Source organism: Cataglyphis hispanica, chromosome 19 (assembly GCF_021464435.1).
Source record: "Cataglyphis hispanica isolate Lineage 1 chromosome 19, ULB_Chis1_1.0, whole genome shotgun sequence".
In the NCBI taxonomy this organism is placed as follows: domain Eukaryota; kingdom Metazoa; phylum Arthropoda; class Insecta; order Hymenoptera; family Formicidae; genus Cataglyphis; species Cataglyphis hispanica.
This window is the reverse complement of record NC_065972.1, coordinates 2740235-2765880: the sequence shown is the minus strand read 5'-3', so window position 1 is coordinate 2765880 and position 25646 is coordinate 2740235. Positions and strand designations below refer to the sequence as shown.

Sequence of the window (25646 nt, the reverse complement as noted above, 5' to 3'; positions counted from 1 at the left end):
ATGTCATTAACGAAGCCATTCATTAATCGCGATAATAGTCGGCTTCGTGTGAACTGGCATCGCGTATCATCCGTCCCGCTTATAGAACTGCCGACAATACTATTCAAGTATCGATAACGCGTACGTTTATAATTCCAGAATACTCTGTATATAATTTCATCCCGCTAACACATGCGAATCACTTATTACCCGGTCAGACTTACAAGCACGAAACGCAGGTAAAACGTGAGAATTTTAATTGAGATGAAAATATTAGGCCTAACACTTGTTTCTTCCTGCGATGTGAGAACAGAATCAGCGTTACAAAAAATATTTTTTTTTTTCTTTTTTTTTTAAAGTTTTTCTTAAAACTTGTTAACATTTTTCTCTCTTCATGTATTAGATATATTAAGATATCACTTCTTAAAAAAATATGTTTACGAAATCGTGGAAACACAAACGGCTGAAAATTCTTTGAGTCCTTGGACTTGAAAAGTTCGTGGTAAGGCGCAGGAGATACGCACCTACGCACATATACATATGCGGGAAAGCTCGCGCCAAGAGGAAAAATTATCGCGAAAAGAAAACGGGCAGGCAAAATGCACGTAGCGCGCGCGCTCGCTCGCTCGCTCAGCTCCGGGGGTAATAACTTAATTTAAACTAAACTACAGTTTAATAATTCTCCCCGGCCGGCTCTCTCGGCCGTGGAAGATGTGCCGGCAACCGGCAATTTCAGAGCCGCCGTTAACTGCCGGTCGTTAGTCCCTTTTCAAAACTCCTCTCTTTCTTCCTCTCTGCAATCCCTCCGCCTGTGCACTTCTCCCTCACGCCGCCTGTCTCTCCCAGTCCCCTTCCCCTTCGCCCCCGGTTCACCCTTTTCTCCCCTCTTTCTTCCTTCCCCTCTGCATTTCCCGCTCCGCGAACCCTCGCCGCGCGGACCCGAGCTACCAACGCTCGGTCACGAGCTAATTTTCGAGCGTGGCTTGCGTGTCGTGAATATCGCCACGGGCCCCCTTGCCCTTTCCCTCAACTGACCCCCTTTCCCCCCTCCTCCCCCAGAAAGACTCGCGCGGCGAGACGCAGGCACGACCGACAAATTGAATCGTCGTCCTCGTCTTTCGGCCGCCGCGGGCATCTCGCCCAGATACCGGAGGTGCGCGATCCATCGATCTCCGTCGATAGATTTCACAAATTGTATATATGTGTGTGTGTGTGTGTGTGTGTGCATGTATTTGTGATTCGATAAGACACACGAGTTTTCGATTTAAAAATTGCCTTTACACAAAATTCCGTTATCCCTCATTAAAAACGAGATTATTTCTGAAAAGAATAAATTTGCGCAGAAAAAAAATGATGATTTATTGTTTTTTATTTTGTTCGTTCAAAAATAATAGAAAGAGATTACACGCGTCACTCGTATGTATTTTTTTTTTTTTTTAGAGAAAAGTTCTGAAATTTTCCCTGAAAAAAAATTCCTTCGACAAATAGAGACAATAGATGGTTACATTATCCGTTAACGCAATTGATATAAAAATTTATAATCAAACATCACAGGCATTTATTAGATAATCTTGATTTTTGAATTCTTGGTTTCGTCTACAAAGAATCACGCGACCACAAGCCAGGCACTTACGAGGGAAATGCCGTGCCTGCAATATCTCTTATCGTCAATTTTCTTTGCGACTAGTGAAACAGAGAAAGAAAAAACATTAATTAAATAGTTTGAGTTTACGATGGAGAGAGAGCAAAGTGGGGTAGTGGAGATGCATATAGCTGAAAGATACGGCTGACAGACTATAAATACGTCATATTTATATGCTCCGCTAATTGTCTTTAACGATAAGAATCTCCCTTTTATTACTTTCGGAGTTACTTCGCCAATTTCGCTTTCCGCCTCTCACCGGCGCCATCTCAATGTCTTGTAAATCGCGATCTCTTGTCGGCAAACTTGGACTTAAACGGGTGCAATTTTTCTTTTGGAAATATATAAGAAGAGCACTTTCACAAATTCTTAATATTACGAAAATCGAAATAGGAAAAAATATGTATTATACTACAGAAAATTGCGGTAAAACTTTAAGATATGATACGCGTTTTCGTATATATATAATGCAAATTGAAGGAATTTTATTTTACAACCCAAATTTTATTTTAAATTCAAAATTTTCGCTACGGCTAAGTTCGTCATAAATTAAGACACTTGTAAGAGATTGCGCGTAATTACGAGAGAAGAGGAGCGTTTATCAGCCGGCGTGGATTTTTCATCGCGGCGACCCGCCGCGATAAAAATGAATGGTACGTCGGCAGACGCGGCGTTGTGTCGATGCGATATCATCAGGAATTATTTCAAATAAATTAACTCGCCCGTTATGTATGTGTCTGTGTTTGTGTTCTTGCGTGTACATCGGCCATACAATGCTCGTCGCTTCTTAGCGCCAACTCGTCCTTCTTCGGAATTAACTCTTCCCGCGCGGCCCTTAATGTCTTCTGGGGAACGTAAACGGTCGGATGATTTGTGAAGCGATATGCCACGGTGAAGAAACGGTAGCTAAACAGCGCGATACGCACTTAATACGAATTCGTTTACGTCATCCGTGCTTTAATGCGTTTCTCGGATAATTCGCTTAACTCGCTGTCGATACTCGGATATTTGTCGGGAAGCTTTCGTATCATCATTTCATTTTCTCGCATTCATTTTACATTCTTGCAGATTATAAATACGCCGTTTATACATGTGTAACGATGTCCACGTCGTATGCTTCTAGCATTGATTGCAATTTCGGAATTTGGTAGTCGACGATCTTGGAGAGTTTCCGTCCTCAATTAGGGAGGGAAACGAGCGAGGTGAGAGGAGCGACGTAAGAAAAAAGAAAACAGCCTTTGGCTATTTTTAAATTTATCGCGAGACACGCCTACGTCTGTACCGGAGAATATTATACAATCGCGTAGCTGCCGTTTGCATTCGATTAATCGACGGCCTATCCGATAAATTCGCGTTTTTACGAGCGGTTGCTTCCACGCGAGAATTAACATTTTCAGCAGCTCGCTACATTCTATTACTCGCTACTGGCCGCTGTCATAAATTAATGGCAACCTCATTACGTTGCAAGCGAGGCTGCTGATCCTCAACGTGAATCGAAAAGATCGCACCTCGACGCTTTCAATGTATTGTTTCCATTGGAATCTTATTGTAATCGCCAAGTGAATTGGGAATAGCATTTAAGCATGACTGTCTAAACATTTACATAGATATTTTTATTTTTATTTATATAAAATATTTAGATAAAAAAAAATGTATTCGTTTTATTCAATTTTACTTATAGGAGACGTATTATTAAAATTAATTATGAGAAGACTTTACAATTTTAAAGACATTAAAAAAATATATGTAAGACGAGTTTTATCACCAGCGAGACTGATAATAAACGGTGCCGATTGGTCATTTAAAACAATCGACTCGCACCGACTCGAGATCTCACGCGACGACGAGGATATAATATTGCCCAGCGAAATGACACGCCATGGGGGTAACAATCCGTGGTTAGTAGTTAGGGTGGTGTAAGCCAACGCCAGGCCCGGCACGCAATTTCTTCTCTTTAAGCCGAACGCAATCGGCTGCACCACGAGAACGCCAAATAATTATCGTTCAATATTGACCTTTCCTACTTCGGTTCCTATTACGTTAATAATTGGAATAAGTCGCACTGCTCGCAACAATTTATCAATTTTCATAATCGGATCTTAATTAAATATGAATAAATAAAGTATCTCGCCTTTTACAATTTCTTCGATTCTCTTTTGTTGCAGTGTTAAACTGCTAATTTTATAAGTAATTAATGATGGGATAAGAGGATGCCTGTTTCTTGGAAAAATATAGAAAACTTGAAATTCTCATGGATTTTTATTGGGACTCGGAAATGTTTAAAAAAATTTTCTTTTTGTAACAATTTTATTCTTATATTATTGCATTACAATTTGCAATCCGCCGATAAGACAAGTTGTGAATTACATGTTTAAAATATATTATAAATATTTATCTCTGCTTATAGATTCAATATCTTAATAAATATATTCTTTATTTTAATTTTTAATAATAGAAAATGAAAATGTGCAAATTAAAAATTTTTATTTTAACGAAAGCTATTAAATTTTTTCAGTATATTTGTAAAGTTATCACTTGAAACTTAAATAGTTTTGCGTAGCTTTCTCTTTATATGAGTGAAAAGCATTAAAAAAAAATATATGTTAGAAAATTGCAAAAAAATCTTTAAAAAGTATTCTCTTTAACTGGAATTATGAACAAAATTTGAAATATCACGAAATATTCAGGGAATTTTTTAACAAGATTTGAGTAGATATTCTGGATAAAAATTGAAGCGGTTGATCAAAAGTTTGTTAAGACAGATCGACTTCGAATTCTGAAAAACGTATGCGACAACTATTTTCCGTATAAACATTCAACTTTTCGCGTAACTCTGAAGCACCGAGCACGATCTAAGGCAATTTCAGTTTTGAAAAGAATCGTCGGGCAAAGCCGTATTTTTTTCCACGCCGCGGCGTGTAATTTTTCTAATTGACACGTTAAATAAACACGACGCGTAATTAGTTGGCCCCAATAAAAAAAAGATGTCGGCCGCGAAATAAACGCATAAACTCGCAATTACCTCTCGCGTCCCAGAAACAAGTTCAGGACTCGTGGACGCGCGTGGGATTTAAATGCGGGTATTTATTACCGGCTGGTTAAATTCCCAGTATTTACCGGGAATTAAGAGATACGCGCGCGCGCGAACCACCACGGCCATATATTTCCCGGCTTGTCGCCGCGCGTGTTTCGGTTGTACCCTTCATTAGCCCTTTGCCCATCCCGAGTTTTTCCCCGACACCTTGGCAAAGTTTCGTTGAGCGGAACAATCGCGTCGCGAATAAAATTTGTCATTATGAAATTTTTAGGATTTTATAAGATCATAAGAACATTTTTTTCAAAATTATTTTCTATAAAATAAAATTATATTATTAACAAATTTATTAGCAATTACTCTTGAGCAAAACGTTTCTTAAATTGAGTTATCAATTGGAACTTTCCATGGAAATGCGATTCTCGAATGATTAATGAATAACGTTGATGAACTTTGTGTATTCAGGATAATAAAAAAAAAAATACTTTTGCCATGAGTGTGCAATGTTGTTGAAACAGTTTGGTAAAAAAAGTCCGTGACGAAGCTGAATGGCCTGAGCGTTGCAAAAACGTATCGCGTTTATGAGAATCGATGCGTCAAATCGATGGAGGTTCTCCGAGGTCTACGCCTGCTACGTCCCTAGATCGTCCCTTTCCCGTCGAGGTAGTCAGCCGGCCACTTGATGCCGGTTATACGCGACCGAGGATCGCACACGCGAAGGTATTAATATATAATTAACCGACTTGGTTGTAGATCCTATCTCAGAAAAGCCTCCTTATCGGCCGTCCGATACGCGCCGGCTACCCATATTATGCGAGGATCTCCTCTACCTCTAGCTCGTTCGACGGCCTTTCCTTTCACTCTTTCATCTCCTCCTCATCCTTTTTCTCCTTCATTCGTGCATCTTCTCGATTGTCGTGGATTTGTCGATGGAATTATTTGCGGAGCCGATAGGAATTGTAAATTGCAATACTTGAGAGGGATCCGAAAAGGGGGTTTGATAACACATGTAGATCTGAGAGACCCAAGAGATCGTCGATTATGATTATTTCGGACGTTAGATCTGATCGATGACACGCGTAAAAATGAAAAAAAAAAAAAAAAACTTACCAAACGTCATTAACATTGATTTATTTTTGCGTATATTGTACTTGTGATCACGTGTTATTTGACTGGCGCTGGATTCTTCAACGAGTCATCGAGCAATTCTTTTCGGATTCATTCGCTCCGGTTCTCGTCTTAATTAGATCCTCGCCCTTGAGCGCTATCGCGTAATCAGCAGGATCATATACTTATAAACAAGGTTTTAATATCTCAGACTTGTGCCCTAACATTATTATGCGTGTAATCGTGTCGCGTTGTAATTAACCGAAGACTTCACGCGGCTTAAGATAAAGAGATAAGCGGCTTTCCATAAATATTTATTTAAAAAAATCGAAACATGAAGATTACAAAATAGATAATGTGATAAGTCGACATTTGATTAGGTGTCTCGATTAATGAAAGAAAAATTTATAGAATCTCTGTATTATTAAAATTAAGAAATCGAGAACGAATCATTTAAAATGAAGAAACTTGTCTTAATCCATTTCGCTCGCGACGGACGCCGAATCCCGCAGGGCTTTCAAAGAATTCAAATAAAATCTTAGGCCATTTCTCAAAACTAAAGTCCCAAGAGAAACCGTCGAATCGTGAAGTCTATTAACGTCCGGCAACGGGTTTCTTAATTTGACAAACGCGCAATTATAACCAGTTATAATTTCGTCTTAATTAATTCAGTCCGCACCGGTTAGGTCGCACATTGCTGTATTGTCGGGACAAACTTCTCGTGGATACAAATGAGCTTTAATATTTCGAGCTAATAATCTCTCCAAGTTAATATAAATATAATTGTAGCATCTCTGTTAACAAACCGGACAGACCGCTCTGCGTTCGTTAAATATCGTCTTCCAGCTGATTTCAGGGCTCCGTCATCGTTATACTAAGGATACGTGAAGCGTTTGGGCATTATAATTCCTTAGAGCAGTGGTACTTAAACAGGGCATCGCTTTATAAAAATTAACCGTGTAAAAATAAAATTTATTAGATTTTTTCAAGAATATAAAATGAGCCGCCATAAATGCTTTTGTCATTATGTGTAATTTTTACTGTTTATTGATAAAATAATGAATTAAATACAATAAACTCCTGTACAACGCGGCAAAAAAAAAAAATTGCAATAAATCTCATTTAAATAATCCCTATATAAAGCGATCGGTAAATTTCAAATTTTTGATTTCTGTATCTAAATTTTATTTTGATTACTTGGTCGGATTACGTAATGAAAAAATTGTGTTAAATTTTTGTTTGTTTTATTTGACAATAAAATAAAAAGGTTATTATTATAAAACAAGTTAATTTTTACAAACTTTTTGCATAACCCATGAATATATCGTATAACGCGGTATCATATGACACTGTGTTATACGACGATCTATTGTATTTCTCATAAAAATGCTAAAACATGTATTTTAAGAATCCGAGTGATCCAACTATCGAATAAGTAAAAAAACTGTTCCTCTTTCTTTAGCAACAGAGACACTTTAAATTCACTATTTGCGCGTTATTTTATCTTTTCCACTTCGTCATTTCCACAAAACAATAATCATTAAACACAATAACCGCTCATTTTCGAGCCTCTTGTTCCGTGGAACTCTGCGTGGATCTTCGTTTCGCACCTCGCGAGTCAGGTATGACGTTAAGAATCGTTCTCGGGACAAGAGTCGAGACCTTTCCCTGCTCTTGGTTAGGCGGGTGGGGGAAGAGGGTGCTCGGAGGGGAATGTAACCGGGCGTCAGGAGGATTGATGGCGTCTAGATGCAAATGCAGTCAGTCTGGCACGCAAGCAACGTATCCACCTACCGACGCCTTATGCCAGTTAACGCCTTACAGCTTAATAATCTTGTTCTCTTTCCCTTTCTTTCCCTCTATCTCTCTCTATCTCTGTCTCTCTTTTTTCGCCCATCCGTGTCCTTTATCACACACACACACACACACACACAGTCTCTCTCTCTCTCTCTCTCTCTCTCTCTCTCTCTCCAGCGCTCGCGCGCGTCAAACTAAATTACTTTATTAACCCCTTTTTCCCGGGATCATTCTTCCAACCTTCTCGATCTCTCGGAGGACTAAAACGACCGGTCGGTCCTGACGCAGAAACGATCCTGCAGTTCGTTAAACACCGGTGTCGTTAAATTTATATTAACGTTTGACGAGGTAGCAAACGTACATTTAACAAATAATTTGTACTGACAATAGATTCAATATTGAATAGAAAATTATGTGTGAATTCAATATTTAAATGTGTACTCGGTTAACTCTCTCTATCTCTCTCTCTCAGATAACGCATTCCGTATTTTTTAAAGGATACAGAATTATAAATGAAAAAGCTATTAATGAGCGAGATAGATTAATATCAAAGATTATATCTGACTGAGACGAAGCAAGATAAAAGCAGCCTTATAAATATATGACGTAAAAATAAATTGCAAAGTTAATTTAATATATTTGAGATTTAGTTTTAATTTAATTAAAAAGTTTACCCGGTTCCATTAGATTCTTAAAAACTAGAGATTTAAAACGGAAGCGATATAATCGCAGGCGCAAATGGTCGAGCGTTTAGTATCGGCACCGCGGCATTCCGGTACCTAGTAGGGTTTAATCAACCCTTAAAGGGGTGAGATGTGGACGTATAGTTCGGAACTGAGACCCGAAATGGTTAGCGTGTTGCCGGCTTACCTGGAAACTGGTGTTGCTTGCCAGGTAGGAGGCGACGGCGGTCTCCTGGGTGCCAGGATGTCGTTCCTAACGCTAATGACGTCGTTGGCTCTCGCTTAACAAGAGACTACCCTCTAAATGGGGGCTTGCGTCCTGGAAGCGGTCCGGCGGCGCTTCGCCAAGCCGGTGATTACGAAACTCACGGATTCACTTCTGAATTGCATTCGTCGTGCAAATGCTATGCACTTTGTGCTCAAGTTTCGCAGCTCGTCTGTCGCTATGAGACGATAAGTGTTGTTTTCTTACCGAATACGTATTATCAAACTAGCGATCTGACTGTCAAAAAGGACGGAAATATATAATCATTATTCGAAAATATTTATTCTGCCTATCCGCGCGAGATGCTAGACAGATAAAAAAATAATTATGCTTACCGGTCCCGTATATTTTCTCTAATTTTTATATATTTAAATATCGGATTGATACGATTTTGAAATTACAATAGTTGTGCGAAAGACTGATTTTTCTGCCGCAAGTTTTCAACGCAACGCATGCGAGTCGTCGTGTATTCGCGCCGCGACAGGCTCACGATGGCACGTTAATACGCAGAAGTGTTTCCCGGGACAACCCAGGTGTAATTTCAATTTAATTGCACGTTATTTCGGCCGTGCGTACACATACATATGTAAAGCGAGACGAGGCGAAGCCTTATTAAAGCGCCTTCGGGCCTACCTCCGCGCTGACGAGCTCGCTCGCCGAGGATCGTGGAAGACCGCAGAGGAGGATACTCGGGTGTCCTTCCTCGGGAAATTATCCTGCGGACCTCAATTTTCTCACGGTGGTACATCAAAGAACTAGGCGACGATCAAATAATTAATTTCACTTTTCTTTGAATTCTTTGACATCTGAATTTCTCCCATCGTTATTCGATTTCAAATAAATTGAGAAACACGTTTCTGAAGTTTATTTATTTATTTTTTTTTTAATTTTATGAAACATCGCGCATGTACATTTATGATCAATGAAGAATGATTGAAATTTATCAGATAAGTTTTCAGTAATAAATATTATAATAAAATATGAATTTACGATAAATTTTTTAATGGAGATGAGAAATTAAAGCGAGAGCCGAGGCTCAGTCCATAATTTGTTAAATTTATCTTACGAAAAAAATAAGAAGATATCTTATACAAATAAGATAGACTGCATTAATTATCAATTGGTCCGCTTTTAATCGTTCGATCGTTATTGCAATTGAGAATTCTTCCAAAAAAAGATTATCTCGTTGCGTCCGGTGAAGAACCAGTTTCGCTAATATCTGTATACGGTCTTTCTTCCTTTCCCTCTTCTCCTTCTCATCGTCGCATTTCCATCGCTCGTTTTCCCGGCGAATAAGACGTCCGCATAAAAGAGAGTTGCCACGAAGGGTCGCGTGCGTCGTTAGAGGCCAGTAACGTATCATCATGCGATTACACCGCGCTAAAAACGTGCCACGTCAACGCGTATTAAACGCACACAGCCGTCAGCGATCGCGCACACCGACGTGAAATCTGTCTATAAAAACGACTCTCGTCGGTAATTGATTGCGGAGCTCCGATCCAGAATTTTGCGCAAAATCTTAGCCGACTACGCCGGATGATGATACTCTTCGTCATTCGATCGTATATACTTGCCGCATCCTTCGGGAGGATGGAAATTTTTCAATCGCGAGACGTTTATTAACCGTCGTTAATAGGACACATAGGAACGTATTTCTCGAGAATAAAATAACATTTTTTGGTTCTAAATATCTAAAATTTAAAATTATATATTTTTATATAATAAGAAACTAGTATAAAAAAGTGCAATTAAAATTAATCAGTGATTTATAAATATATACAATATAAATTTGATAAAAATAATTTATGTAATATTGAAATATCAGAATGCTTTTTCGCTATTTTAAACATTTGCAAAATTTAATACAGTGACTGCACTATAAACTAAATAGTATCTGAAAAACTTATTAAATTTAGGATGACATTTTAATGTGAAATATTCTGTCATAATTTGATAGCGTAATCATAAAATGTGTGTATCAGAGAAAAGAATAAGCTTAGGAAATATCTGGTTACGTACATGCAAGTATATATTAATTTGATTGACGATGTGTCGGTAGTTAAATGCTTAAAGAATCATCTTCTAGTGCACATTTTAATTTGAATCATCGGTTTAATTACAAGCGACATAAATCGCTGATGCTATAAGTCATTAAATGCCTTATTATAGTTTTTTTGACGGATATTAAAGACAGGTATTTTAAAAACCTGCAAGAGCGCGACACTGAAAATAAAAGAACAGATAAATCACGGCGCAATTAGAGTGGAACGCCCGAGAAAACGGTTGCTAATTGGATCATTATCATTGGAATCGCAGACAAGAATCATGTTTGAGGAAGCGTACGTCATTTGCGAAATGACGATCCGTGAACAAACTCGTGGTTATCGTATTTATTGTATTTTATAATGAGAGATCATCGCGACGTATGTGAAAAGTATCGAGTATGTTAGGATAAATGGATACTTAGCGGAATCAACTTTCCATTAAGCGTTAATAACGAACGCGCATGATCTTGATTTGACATTTTCAAGTTGATATTGGCCTTAATTTATAAACGTTTTCCGCGGAGATGCAATAATTGAGAATTTTAATATAACAGTTAAAGGCCATTTTTTTAAACCTAATTAATTAATTTTCTGTTTTAAAAAACATCAAGTCGAAATATATAGAAAATTAGGTTTACATATTGCTGAATTAAATTTTTCAATTATACAACTTGTAATGGCAATTGATTGGTAGTGGATTTAAAGAGATTTCAAGGTATATTACGATAAAAGTTAAAAGTGAAAGAATCATTTTTGAGAAAGATAAAAAATTCATACGAGGTCAGATACCTGATCTAAATTCCAAATATGATAGTCATTTTTGTGAAAATAGAGAAAAACACGGTGATACAATACATGAAATCTTTTTATCGTTATTCAATATGTGTAATGATCCGTAAAGAGATATTTAAGAATTCATACACAAGTACAACATTTTTATAAAATAACATAAAAAAATTTGCATAAAAAACTGCAGGAGTTTAAATGAGAACAAACTCTTGCTTTTTAGCTTATTTCAATTGATCTTGAAAATAAATTCAAATTGAAACTTATTCTCTTGTTATAATAAAAATATTAAAAATTGAAATATAGCAAGAAATAATTTTTATCAAATTTTTGTTTCGCTAAGTTTATATTAATCACTAAATGTCTTAAAAAATTTGAGATTATTTAAGAAAAGGTAAAAAATCAAAGTGATGGAATTTTCAAGATCTAGATGTGTGTCTGTTACGTATTATTGTTATAATTATTACAAAACAAATGTTCTATTTAATATAATTATAAAGTAGATGTTGAGTTATAGAAATCAATTCACACTATTTGATTTTTTGTCGCCCGGCAAGCGACATGTTGGCCTCGTGGGTAAAATCACGTGGGTTTAACTCGCGCTCGTTTTCCCTTTCGCTTGAAAATACTTATTTATGCGGACTCGCGGTCGAAATGTATTTACGCGGTTTCGTTTCGGCCGTGATCTCTCCCGGCCGGCGAGAAGGCGCGGGCGGGAGTCGTTATCGGGCACGGCTATCAAAGTTGATGGATGATAGCGGGCGGCGCGCTAAATAATTTATGAGGGAACGAGTTAAACAATTTTCACGTCCGGTTTGATCCGTCGTCTTAATCTATTTTCGTTGCGGCCGCTCACCTCGCAGCGGAATCGCATTTCCGTTTAACGAGGGAAGCGCCTGTCTCCCGGCGTAACGCACCTCGGTGCATAATGAACCTGACATGATGATAATGAGTCGACTAATTTCATGATATGACCTCGACGCCCCTTAGCACAGCAACGTCTCTGCGCGCGCGCGCGCGCGTGATTCATATAATTACGTAATTAAAAAATTACGAGTGTATTATTGTTTTGTTTTCGTAAACAATGGCCAAATTATAATAAACTACAGACACACGCGTACACTTTATATGTAATTGTGAAAAAAGAAAGAATTTTGTTCGTCATACTCTCCGCCGCATTTGCTCGGAGTTATTAATTGCTGCCGCTTATATTCCATTATGAGATTCGGTGCAAGTGAACGCGCTGTGATTGGCCGACATTGACACGATAAAGGTATTATCGTTGGCGACGATCCTTCAAGCTGCCACTGCGCCGGAGAGCGCGCTTATTACGGATTATAGATTATCAATAATGAGCGAGAGACGCGGAGCGAGCGAGAGACGAGGGCCAGATAAATAGCATCTAATTACGCTGATTAATGCCCAACCCTCGCGATTTTTCACTGCCTTTGGCCACCTCAACGACGATCCCGCGAGGCGATTCGCAAACACAGTCTCTACCTGCCATCGAAAAATCTTAATTGACCTATTCTTTTGACAGTTGATCGAAATAACCCGCGACGCGATTAATTAAAAGAAAAATTCTGCATTATATGATATAGTATTTTCAATTCGCCAATAATATTGCGCGATGATGCAATTTTTATACAGGAAAATGATTCTCTGAAAATCTTGTATCGAAATTTTATTTTTATGAATTATATTAAATATATATAAATTTAATGACACGTGTATATATTAAATTTTCATCTTTCATTAGTAATCATAAATTTAGACGTTCTTTTCGATTTTTACATTTAATGACGTGCAAAAATGAACTATATTTTACATCATCAGTGATGCGAATGACATCGGAATATGACATCGGAGTAAGGTCGGGATTTTCCCCCATAAACCGACATCGGTCGAGAGACTATCCTCTCGCGACCACGATGCGAGTGTTTCTCTTCTCGTTTCGCGGCGATCGAGATAAAACCGGAGGAGGGCTCCGGTATTGCGCGGTCAATCATAATTCCCGATCTTTTATTCAATTCCGGCCATTAGCATGCATACGCGCAGCGTGGAACCGCCGATCCCAGCCGGAGATATCGCGGATCGTCCTCGTAAAATCACTGAAATTCCATGTTTATTCAATACGCCGGGACGCGCTGCCGGCACGCGTCTTATCTCGCGCGTGCCTAGATAAGATGGAAAGCGATTTTCGGTGTACGAATTCTCTCTCTCTCTCTCTCTCTCTCTTGCCCGTCGCGAATCACGCGCGGTTATTGCTCTTCGGACATCGGCCCGGAACCGACCGCCATTTTAATCAATACCGAGGGGATTTTGCGCAATATTGGTCGACATCGTCAAATTATCCTTTTCGGTGGATAATAAGATAAAGATGAATCATTTTTTTTCGATGATATTTTTTATTGCATCACAATTTTCTATAACGTATGCTGCATTCTTCCTCATAGATTTTGTCATTTCTCTTCATGTAAATTTTCGTAACTTTGACATCTGATCAGCTGATCAGCTGATTGTATTTCAATTTTGCGGTGTAATTTTTTTTTTTTTAATATTATAGATTACGTGTTTAAAGCCACTTTGTATAAAGATCCAATTCTCACTCGACGAAATGTTTACCTTGCGTCCCGCACGTTAAAACGGCGCGAAATTAAGATAAATTCGCGATCGTTCGCTATTCGACGTCGTCCTCCATTTTCGTGTCGCACGAACATAATAATTCCCGTCGAAAGTATACAGTACTTAATTCGATATCGATATCGATCACACGTGAGATAAGCTGCCGCAAATTATAACGTTTCGTTGCCCATGGATCTTCAATGATTGATCGTCAAACTTAATCTTTGAAAAAAAGAAGATTACACCACGCATGTGATGGTAATTTTTTTTTCGATAATTAATAATAATAAGAGGAACAGTAATAATCGGGTTATTTTTTATGAGAAACATATACAGTATAAGTATCGAAAATTAAGTTTGCCTACATTAATATTCGCAATTAATAACGTTGAAAGAGAATCGAAAGTACTCTGGGAGACTTAAAAATTTATATTTAATGGAGGCATATATTGAAAAAAAAAAAAAAAGAATAGCAGTGTGTAATTAATAAATTAGATTTTACAATTAAGGCACTAATCTATAAAATGAAGGAACATTTGGTCGTTGAAATCCTGGCGAAATTTCTTCTCCAAACGTGCTCTCTGGAATTACGTAGGGATTACGAGCTCACGTTAGAAATTATGTTGTTAGATTATGTCTGTGAACAATGATGATTGCCGCTATAATCTCTCTCCGTTGCTTCGCGCGTCACGCTCGGCTTGACACTACACAACTACGAATAAATGGCACGATCGGGGCTTGTGTTGCAAAAGTGTGCGTGCGAGTGTGCGCGAATTCATCGATTTACATCGGCAAAGTGGCGAGCACGAAAGCGAGCGCGCGCGCTTGCCGTTGCAGCTGCTCGATCGGAGGAGAAGATTGAAGAGGCGCGCACACTTTACTACGTGGTTAACTTCATTATCGGAGAACGCGCGCGTTACAATAACAGCAACAAGAACAACAACAGCAACGGCAATGGGTCGCGTTATTGCACGGCGGTTAGCCGTAACTACTGCGTTTGTTTTCGCTGCGAGACGTGCACTTACGCGATCCCGCCGCGCCACCAACAATGGCTCACCGCCGATTAAGTAATTGCGGGTGTGTTTCGTTGGTGCTTATGTCGCCGTCGTTATATCCGGAATACCTTGACTTTACTGTTCTTGAACGTGTTGGACCGCACTGGATCCTCTGCGATCTCTCATCCCTGAAATTAACTCTTGCATTTTCACTCTTAGATACTGATTTATAAGGCCAGAATTTTTCTTGTTACGTAAACCTTGAATTTTTTTTTTTAAAAAACAATTTTTGCCAGTGTTTATAAATCATTTTTTTAATTTTAGAATGTTTGAGCTTCGAAGTGTCGAGATTGTGCCTTTTATTTATTCGACGTTAAATCTTTTTAGCTTTGATCCTTGAATTGTCAAGGAAGATTTCAGGCTAATTTTGAGAGGAGAGAATGTTAGATATTTAAATTTATACAGAAATAAATTTTTGGCCAGTTCATATTTTTCAAAAAAGCCTATGTTTTCTGTTTTCAGGTTGCGACGGGGAGTCGGACGAGGGCGGGAACAAGAGGCGAAGAAGTAGGACTAATTTCAACAGTTGGCAGTTGGAAGAATTGGAGCGGGCCTTTCTGTCGAGTCATTATCCCGACGTCTTTATGCGAGAAGCTCTGGCTGTGAGACTCGAATTAAAGGAGAGCCGCGTGGCAGTGAGTTCCTTTCTTTATCATCATTCATTTTTCAATCATTAAATATACTTAGAACGCCCCTCCGACATTTTATATTATCACTAAATATTAGAAATATTAAAAATGAAAATTAGAGAGATGACGTTAAGCGATTAATTAATTTATTTTAATTTGAAACAAAATATTCGTAGAAATTAAATTTTAACGAAATTTTTTTTAGTTATAAAAGAAAAAAAATAATATTGCAAGAAATGATATTCTTTATGCAACTCCTACCAAGTAAAGCTGCAAGTTGACCGAAAAATTTATAAGAGAGACGTGCAATCTTTGTGTGATACTCGTTACGTGAACATCGCGTGATTCTTTTCTGACCAATAATAGCGCAAAAGAAAAAGATAGAAATAGAATTGCAAAATTAAAGTTCGAGTCGTTCGCGGAATATAATATAATACAACGATGCAAAAGGAGATAAGAATGAAGATCGTGAGCGGGAGGGGTTGAATGAGATATAGAAGGGGGAAGGTACACCGGTATGGGGAGGGAGGAAGGGAACGGATGTATGCGCTATTTACGGGGCCTAACGCGCGTGTCTAAGCGGATAAATATAAATATCCGCTTGAAGGATCTGAGGGTGACCGTGTGTCCGACCGGCCGTGAAATTGAGAGTCCACCCTTCGCGGTCCTGTCGAAGGATTCGGCTGGATTGGCGTTCGTCGAACGCGGGCGTGAGCTGTCCGAATACCGGAAGAGGGCTGGCCACGTGGAACAGATTTAGTGGCAGTTTCGCGGAGCCTTAAATGACACGCGCCTACATCGTCGCGACGGATTCTTACGAACGAGGATCCGCTTGAGAGAAAGGCTCCCCTTTGTAACGGGTTATTCCACAAAGCGCTCTTCTGTTTTCGATATCTATTATAATTTTTTTCTGTACAATTTGGATGATTTTCAAAGATTTTTTAAAGGCGTTAATTTTAGTAGAAATTGTACACCAATAAAAAAAGAGTGCGAATTTACCCTCGTAGAAATATAATAGAGAAACAATAGTATCCTATCGGTACTGGCGTTATTTAAATGGACGATCGAGCGGATAAATCTGTGTCGATTTGGCACCCTCGAGTGGATCTCGAAGGTAACGGGCCAGATGGACTAACTACCCCCCGGAGACGAAGCGAGGGGGCAAAGGTCCGAGATCGGAAGCAACCTCCCCCAGTTTATGTCGACCCTCGAAAAATTCGATCCCAAAGTCATTTTAAATTCGTGTTCATCGCCTCGTCGATCTCTGACACGGACACTGTCATCGAATAAATCCGCGTAACGTGTCATGAAATCCTGCTATAAATTTAAAGGGCCAGTGCCTTAATGTAGGGAGAGTAAGAGACAAAATTCGCGCAGTTACAGAAAGCAGGAATGGTTTCCTTTAATTTAAATTCGATCGATCGTGTCGGTGGTTAGTCAGTCCGGCTGCTGCGACATTTCGAAGAGGCGCCCGCAGAGAAGCGCATACGTTCATAGGGGGTTATCGTACTTCGGTGATCGATGTTATCTAATCTGAGAGCTGTCGTGGGGAAGAGTCCCTTCGAAAGGACTGCGCACCGGCTGCGCGACATCGTGTCACATTGTGTCACCACTCGGCCGGGTTATCGTCTCCGCCATCTCGTTCGTCTCTCCACGCTCGGCAAAATCTCCGATACCGAGACCCTTCGTCCATCCGATCGACAAGGAGAGAAATGCCGGGACTCAAATTTTTGCCTTGTCCAGGTACGATGCGCCAATTTTAACGCGCACGTTATCGTACGCTTACGACTCTTGTGCGATCGCGAATAAAATCGCGAACCGTGTTTGATTTATCGCGATTAAGAAAAGCCGCTCTCGGAGCCGCGATTTGCATTCGACGATCAAAATATCAACGAGAATGTCGATTCACATCGACACGAAGATTATAAGGCAAAATATTAATTATTAATAATAATTTAATCGATTTAGGGCTCTTCTCTTCCGATGCGACGCTCTTATCGGCGCGGCGAGAAAATACGCTTTATTAATTGGCGGAAACGTAATTACATTAGAATAGAAATTATCATCTCTCGATAGGCGTCGCCCGGTAATTACGGTTATCTGTAACGATGCCGCTTCTTCGAGTTTTTCTGCTACCGCTAGAGATACTGCGCACTTTATGCATGTTGTTAACCTCTGGTCGTTTGCTCGTACAATGTAAAGCTGCACTTTCCCGATGCGAGCAAAAAAGAACTATTAGCTCATTCGAACACGATCGCCTCTCATGCGTAATCGGTCAAAACAGCTTGTTAAGTGGCTATCGGACGCTGATAATTCCTGACGTATAGCCGCGCTAATGCTCAAGTCGTGTTTCCCACGCGTCGCGTTAACGTAAATGTCTTACAGCTGTGCCCAGGGTAAGGTTTCGAACTACTCGGTGGCGTGTTCTCCGATATGTTCGGGAATGATTTTTTTTTTTTCGATGAAAAATTTATCGAAAATGCCGCTTTTATTCGTGGCTTTGAAATTTTCCACGTTTCCCAAAATTTTTTCTATCTTTGACATGTATTTTTTTTTCTACGAAATCTATGGCATTTTTGCACTCATTTCGATTTTTATTGTAAGATTAATTTGATAGAATGATTTTTGTATAGCATCTAAATATTATCGGGTTGAGAATAATTTTTGCTGCAATTATGTCTCTGAATCTTAATCACAGCTTTCGAATTAAAAATTCGTGGCTTTGAAATTTTCCACGTTTCCCAAAATTTTTTCTATCTTTGACATGTATTTTTTTTTCTACGAAATCTATGGCATTTTTGCACTCATTTCGATTTTTATTGTAAGATTAATTTGATAGAATGATTTTTGTATAGCATATTTGCGGGTTGAAAATAATTTTTGCTACAACAGTTATGTCTCTAAATCTTAATCACATCTTTCAAATTAAAAATCAAAAAACTACAGATTTAAATAGTACAATCGTGCGACGGATTCTAATAGAGTCGTCGAAATAATCGAATTAATTACGATCACCTTCGAAGTTTAATCGCGAACAGCGGAGAGTTTCTCTCTCGCTCTCTCTCTCTCTCTCTCTCTCGAGAAAGGGTTAGCGTTCTAAGCTTATGCCGAGGGATACGTAAAGTGTCTCAAAGTCGAAGAAAGTCATAAAGTCTACGTGACGCAAGGAAGGCATTTCGGGGAGCCGAGGGGATCTATTGATCTTTGGCTCGCGTGAGCTCAGCGCCGCTCGCCGGCCATGCCATACAACTAATGTCTTCATCTCTCCCTCTCGCCACCTCTTCGACCCCCTCAACTCTCTCCCAACCCCTTGCCACATCCCCTCGAGTGCGCCTTCGCTACCCTCCCCGATCGCGCCGTACGGCTCACGCTAGCCCTAAATCGTCGTTCATGCCACGAGCGTTCACGCGAGCAAAGGGTTGTCGTCCTCAATGAATCAGGACACCCGGGAGGGTCGTTGGTCCTTCGTTCCTGAGACAGGAGTCTTCCTGTAATTTCGAAACTTAATGCATCCGCCCTTCGTGTCGCTCCTGATAGCGCCGTGCGAGGGCGGCGCCGTGATTTAAGTAGCTCGCGGGGAAATTTCGCGTCGTACAAGAGGAAGATCCGGACGGGAGCTTTAGATTTACGGGACGTAACGGGCGAGCACCTGTTACAATTGAGGATCTGCGGGGAAACATCCTTGTCGTTTCATCAACGTCAATTAGCGCTTAACTGGTGATTAAGTTAATCATTCTTCTTTTCAATCGGACGTGAATTAAATTGCGCTTATATGTATATAAAATCGATCGATTCAGATAGAAAAGACACAATTTCGATTTCATCTTCTTGGGTATGAAATAATTATCAATTATTCGATTCTATATTTTCTAATGCATAGAAAGTTAATAATCACAGTACTAAATAAACATTGCTGTCCTTCAACTCTGCACGATTGGATCGCTGTTCCAGGTCTGGTTCCAAAATCGAAGGGCAAAATGGCGAAAGAAGGAACACACGAAGAAAGGCCCTGGAAGGCCGGCACATAATGCTCATCCTCAGAGCTGTAGCGGCGAGCCTATTCCACCCGAAGAATTAAGACGAAAGGAGCGCGAGAGGCGACAGAAAAAGTTGCTGAAGGCTCTCGAGAGACAACAGCGGAAGCTCGCTGCTAAAGTAAGAGAGTTTGTAAATTTTTATTTTTTTTTTTTTTTCAGCAATTTCAAAATTACATAACGCGTATTTTTATAAACTATTTTTTTACATTCCTATTTTTTTCTAAAAAAAAAAAAAAATTGATTTTGCTCATTAAAATCTCTATCATTTTTTTTATAATTTAATTAACAATTTAATATATAAAAAGAGGCATTGCATAATTTTATAAATTTAACATTTTAAAATATTGTAAGTTTATATACGGCGATCGCGTTATATCATGTTTATATGTCGGCATAAACTGAATAGAGAGAATGACGAGAAGAGAATGAGAGAATTTTACTATTAAAATAAAATAGTTATAAAATTTGAATATTAATCAACCCTTTTGATTTTTAATTCCAGGGCATAACAGTAGACCTGTCGACACTGCGCGCCGAGTGGGAATCTCGTAGCGAGGCGGCGTCAGGTCGCGGCACCGCGAGCGGTCCCCTGAGCAGTTCGTTCGGTCAGCTGGGCCTGAATAGCGAGAGCAGCATCTCCGCGTCCGGTAACGATGCCAACGAGGAGATTGACGTCGTCGGCGGATTGGATTCCTGCAGCGAGAGCGGAAGCGAGCGGGTGGACTCCGCGGCCGACGGTTCCGTGGACGGCGAGTGTTATCCGACGCTCAACAATAGTGCTAACGAGACCGGCGAGCCGCGGAAGAATCCGCAGAATCCGTCACCGATGGAGCATCTGAACCACCAAGCCGGTATTCGCCATTGGGGCTTGAGCCTGCTGGAGCGACGACGCGAGCTGGTGGGAGTCGTCGGAACGGGCCGTCAACAGTCGGTCGGCACCGGCGTCAGGAATAATCTGATCAGGCAGGCCGCCAGCGAGGAGGAGGTCCAGAGCGGCAGCATTGATCTCTCAGTGAAGGGCAGGGAGGAGAGAAAGAGGCTGAATCCGTTCTCCATCGACAGCCTGTTGGGGAACAACAACCGGACCTCGAGCGCGGCATCGGAGCGCAGGCCGTTGACGCCGACGTCACCCGTCTCGTCGGCCTGCACGTCACCCTCCACGACGTAGTGAACAGGCGCGAATGGAACGCCGAGAGGTGAGCCGGATTAAAGTTGACGCGCGAGAGATTCGAGGGTGGCGAAGTGTAATTAGCCGGGATTCCTCCTCTGTGCGGGGGTTATCGGTGACGGTGAAGTGCATTCATCGAATGAATCGCGTGGACCGAAGTGGCGAAAACCTGCGGGACTCACTTATTCTCTCGTCGAGATAATTCGCGCGAGAGGACCAATCGTGATAAGGGTTGAACTGGGCAAGTAATATTCCCATTCACATTTTTATCAGGATGTTTTCGTTTTGATCGAAAGTGATAGATTTTCATCGTGCATATTCTCGCGTATAAACATTTCTCACATTCTTCCGCCGCGAACGCGTCTGGATTCTCGGTATCCCGAATTTCTTTCGAGTTTGGAGGAAATTAAGGGAAATGAAAAAAAAAAAAAAAATAATCTACGGATAGAACGCGAATTTTAGAGAGATCCGAAAATTAAAAATCGCGATTTCTTCAACTCGAGAGGAATTCGAAGATCTGAAGATTGCATCTCATCGGCGTAGATCGGCAAGACTTATATCACTTTGACATATCGAATGCATGGGTGACCGTCTTAGATCGAGTGCGTTTGATTTCGTTCATTGTGTTTCCTTTAAAGAAAAAAAAAAAGAATGAAAAAATGTGCAATAAACGCGGACGAGCTCGCCGCTAGGCGGGTTGTCTTTGAGGTATATAAGAGAGAGAAAGGGAGAGAGAGAGAGAGAGAGCGAGAAATAGAGTGCGAGCAAGAATGTAAGTGCGTACGCGTGTATTTAATGTAAATAGCGAGAGGGAGGTGTTTGTTTTATTTAATTTGAGTAGTCGATACCCCAGTGTTCGTCGATCGCGGATATTATTTAAAGCAATAGGGCAGGGGTTCTCAACTCTTTACACTTGTGATTATTGGTGTGATTTTTATTTCTCTATAGCGGAAATAGAGACTAGGCAAAATGAATAAATCTTTCCAGCAATTTATTTTAATAATGATAAAGCATATGCATCTGCATAAACATAAAGCAATTTGACATACGCAGGAGTAAAAGTTTGAGGATCTCTGCGATAGAAATTTGCCTGGCGTTGTATATAGATTAAAAAAAGATCCTAGAGGCGGGCGTGATTACAACGCGGTACAAAGATTTTTCTCCCGCGACCCCCGTAAGACAAGATCGTCCCACACGAGCTCAGTTTATAATTAGGGATGATAAGAGTTGCCATACGATGATCCGGGATATGCGAAAAACCCAGTACCTATCATATATCCATTAAAAATATATTAATTTATTCTCCAGACCACGCGCCGGCGTTCTCAGTCATTGCGTCCCTTCGTCATGTCGTCCCATCCTTCTTTTCCCCTCTACTGTACGTCTGGAAGAAAGCGACACGACAGGATTGACCCACCAACCCGCACGGAGGCTGCCAAGTAAGTGTAAGATTGAAATGAGAAAAATGATCTATAAAGATGATTTTCACTCATAATGCATTTTTTCACGTCTATTGAACATGCACGGCTTAATTAATCAATTAATTTGATTCAATTAATCTAAATGGAATTAAATAGTTGGATTAATACGGTGAATTAACAAGTGCAAGGAAATTAAATTTTGTTAAAACTGAACTTAAAAGCGTCAGAAAAAATACTGCAATTTTTTACCAATTTATTTCTCTCATTGGGGACGTAGATCAATTCCGAATTTACTTAAAAGAGTACGACCCGCGTTTGCAACGCGGACAAATGTTTATGTAAATCCGCGTGAGAGAGCGCGATTTATGCTCGAGTACGGGACGCTCTCGCTGAAAGTCGAGAGCTTTTGTTCGTTTAAACATCGCGCGATGCGCGGAGGGGAAGGGAAGAATAATAACGATGTATACGACAATGCGGCCGCTGTCGGCGTCGCGTGGCGAACAATGAGCCGCGCATAAATCATAGACGCGATGTAACATCGCTTCCGCTATTATATTGCAGTTGCGCGACGCACTATTTATATTCGGAGGCTGTTAAAAATATCGTGGCTGCCAATTTCGAACGAATCTCTCTCTTTTTTTTTCAGAATTTTGAATTTACTCGGATTTTGCAGCCTCATATCATAACTGAAAGATGAACGAAAATTTTCCATTAAACAGGTTTTATTCGAAACAAAATCTATTTACAGTTTTAACACATGCATCTGCATATAAATTTTTTATATATGTATGTTCGATTTTTCTAATATTTTACACGTAAAATTATGCAAGATAAACGCATTCATACTTAAAAGATAATCTAATCTATATTTTTTACGAAAACATGCTTTTGTTTATTTTTTTTTTTAATTCTTAGAGCGAAACAAAGAGAACCTCTCTCTTCCGCGAATTAAAAATTCAGCTGCTTTATCGTCACGTAGAATATTACAGTTAAATCGTTACGCGGGCTTAAAAATGTAAATGCGATATCGCAGGTTTTCTGGCTAGAGGAGAAAGCTCTGAAATGGCATTGCCATTTTAGCGTATAGAAATCGGCGAACGTCCGCAAGATGCAGGAGGCTGGTGGGAGGAAGGGGGAGGAGGGAGAGGAGGTAGGTAATACGCGTCGCGCGAAGACAATAAACCGCGCGTCGCCGCTCGCGATTTATGTTACGAGCATTTACGCGCCTCCACAAAGGGCCATTGTGCGATCGCGACGTGGCATTGGTTAATATTATTAGCCGTCGACGAGGAGTCCGCGTGCTTAAACGGCTGATGCTTTCTGCCCTCGCCTGAGGACTCTATTACGAGGCCCGATCCTCGTGCGACTGCCTCCTTCTTCCTCGTCCATCGTCGTCGCGAGCCATTGTCGTCGCGCGCGAAAAATTTCCCTCCCTTTTTTTTTGGTCCAACGAAGTTCAGAGCAGATTCCTGATCATTGAGGAAAATTTTAACGAATTTTTCCGAGCATATCTGGAAGAGAGGAAAAAAAATTGCGCTACACATAATTCCCATCACCAGTAAATTATAAGACTGAATAAATAAATATGGAGAATAAATGAATAAATTTATTTAATTAAAAGAAATTTTTATGTTTTTAATAAATGACATGAAGGCTTGATATATAATGAACGATTGTATAATCATGTACATATATATGAGCGACAATTAAATTCCAAGTAATTCATTTCTTATGAGAGTTATATGTTTGACGTTTACATATAAGAGAAATCGCGATATATATTAAGACATTGAAATTCGAGATTGATTCGAGGAACAGACGACTCATTCGACTCCTCGGAAATCACAGGAAAATGATTTCGTTAACGCTCGCGCGTAATGATTGCCGAAGAGAGGACATGGGTGTAAATTATCCTGGGATCGCGATTAGAGGGTCGACCAGCCACCTGCCCGGATTCACGCACGTAGAATGTCAGGTATTAATAATCCGAGGATTTACGAGATCCCTCTGATCGGCCATTCTCCTTCATTAAGAGAACGCTTTTATTGTCGATCGCATGTAATCGGATGTATCGCTGCCCGACTAATCATAAGACAAAAATTAAGATGAACGGAATATCTTGGATATCTTATTTACTGACTTTAATGTAATTCAATGCCTTGTCGAGAACTATCGAGCTTTATCAGAGTTTTTTAACGATTAATAAATCCATTAATACTATAAAATATTTTTATAATTTTTTTACAGAAAGATTTAATTAAAGCGGGCAGATCGATGTGTAAAATAAATATTTATAAAAAGATAATTCCAATATATATGTAAATTGTATATAAAATAATTGATAAGAGAAGAAGAAGAAGAGAGAATATAAGATTTCTCGAAGCTTTAGTATCAATCTTTTGTTTTAAAATTCCGAATAAGTTGAAACTTGTCGAAAGAATAAAAAAAAATCACGATTTATTTTGAGTATGATTTGATACGAATCACGATCCATCTGTATTTGAATTTGCGGCGACTTTGTAAAGATTCCGCGTGTCGCAATCAAGCTGCAGCCGAGTCGAAAATAAAGAGATGCATTTATCTCGCTGTGAATTCGCGGAAAGGACGAGCGAGAGAATATGAATACTGTTTATAGTCCCTTTCGCCGAGGTGTAACTCGATCGAGTTCTCGATCCAATAGATCAGGCGGCAGATTCCTTGCCGGTTATTACAAGGGGTCGGAGGTTGATCGCTCGCATAAACCATTTAGCTCCGATCACCTATCGATACCGATATTTCCCAGAGGTATCGGCTATCTGCCCGCTCGATCTTCGTCCGACAAGGCCCTCTCTCCTTGTCTAGATGAGCCTTCTTACCCACTCCGCACTCAGATTAAATATCTCAGTCTTCTCTCTTTCTCTCTTTAGCTTCTTCCACTAATTCCTATCTCGTCTTCTTACATATTCGAGCATTCCTCTCTTTTACGATAAGCGAGCTCGATAATTTCCTGTAAATTAATATTTCGCGCCTACACGCTATATTTAAGCTTGGACCAAAAAGAAGTGCCAAGATATAGCGTAAATTTTATATTCAGTGGAAATTTAAGATCCAAGATAGGATCTCTATTCGTGATTTAACAGAAAATAGCTTTGCATGTTATTTTAATTACTTTTTTTTTTTTTTTTAATATTTGAACTAATTACAGAGAATTTAGCAACGATTTTTAATTATTCAAGCTTGAGAGAAAAGGAGATTTTCTATTAAATGTGTGCATTTGAATTAATGAAATTTAATTTATATGTTCCACTACAGAACTGTCTGCACTTAAAGAAGTAATACTGAAATTGTTTATCGGCGGCGTAGAAGCCTTCGAATTGAGACAGCTCGGGCTTGT

The 25646-nt window shown here is 39.7% G+C and overlaps 1 protein-coding gene across 6 annotated transcripts in view; it reads left to right on the top strand.

The window, feature by feature from the left end:
- Positions 1-25646, top strand: part of LOC126856581 (homeobox protein unc-4-like) — a 120532-nt gene that overhangs the window by 58435 nt on the left and 36451 nt on the right. For all 6 annotated transcript variants that reach the window (XM_050605214.1, XM_050605215.1, XM_050605217.1 and 3 more), the window contains 3 exons: positions 15481-15653; positions 19599-19802; positions 20187-22291. In XM_050605214.1, coding sequence (XP_050461171.1) covers positions 15481-15653; positions 19599-19802; positions 20187-20852 — 1043 coding nt within the window. In that variant the 3' untranslated portion in view covers positions 20853-22291. The remainder of the gene's footprint in view (positions 1-15480; positions 15654-19598; positions 19803-20186; positions 22292-25646) is intronic.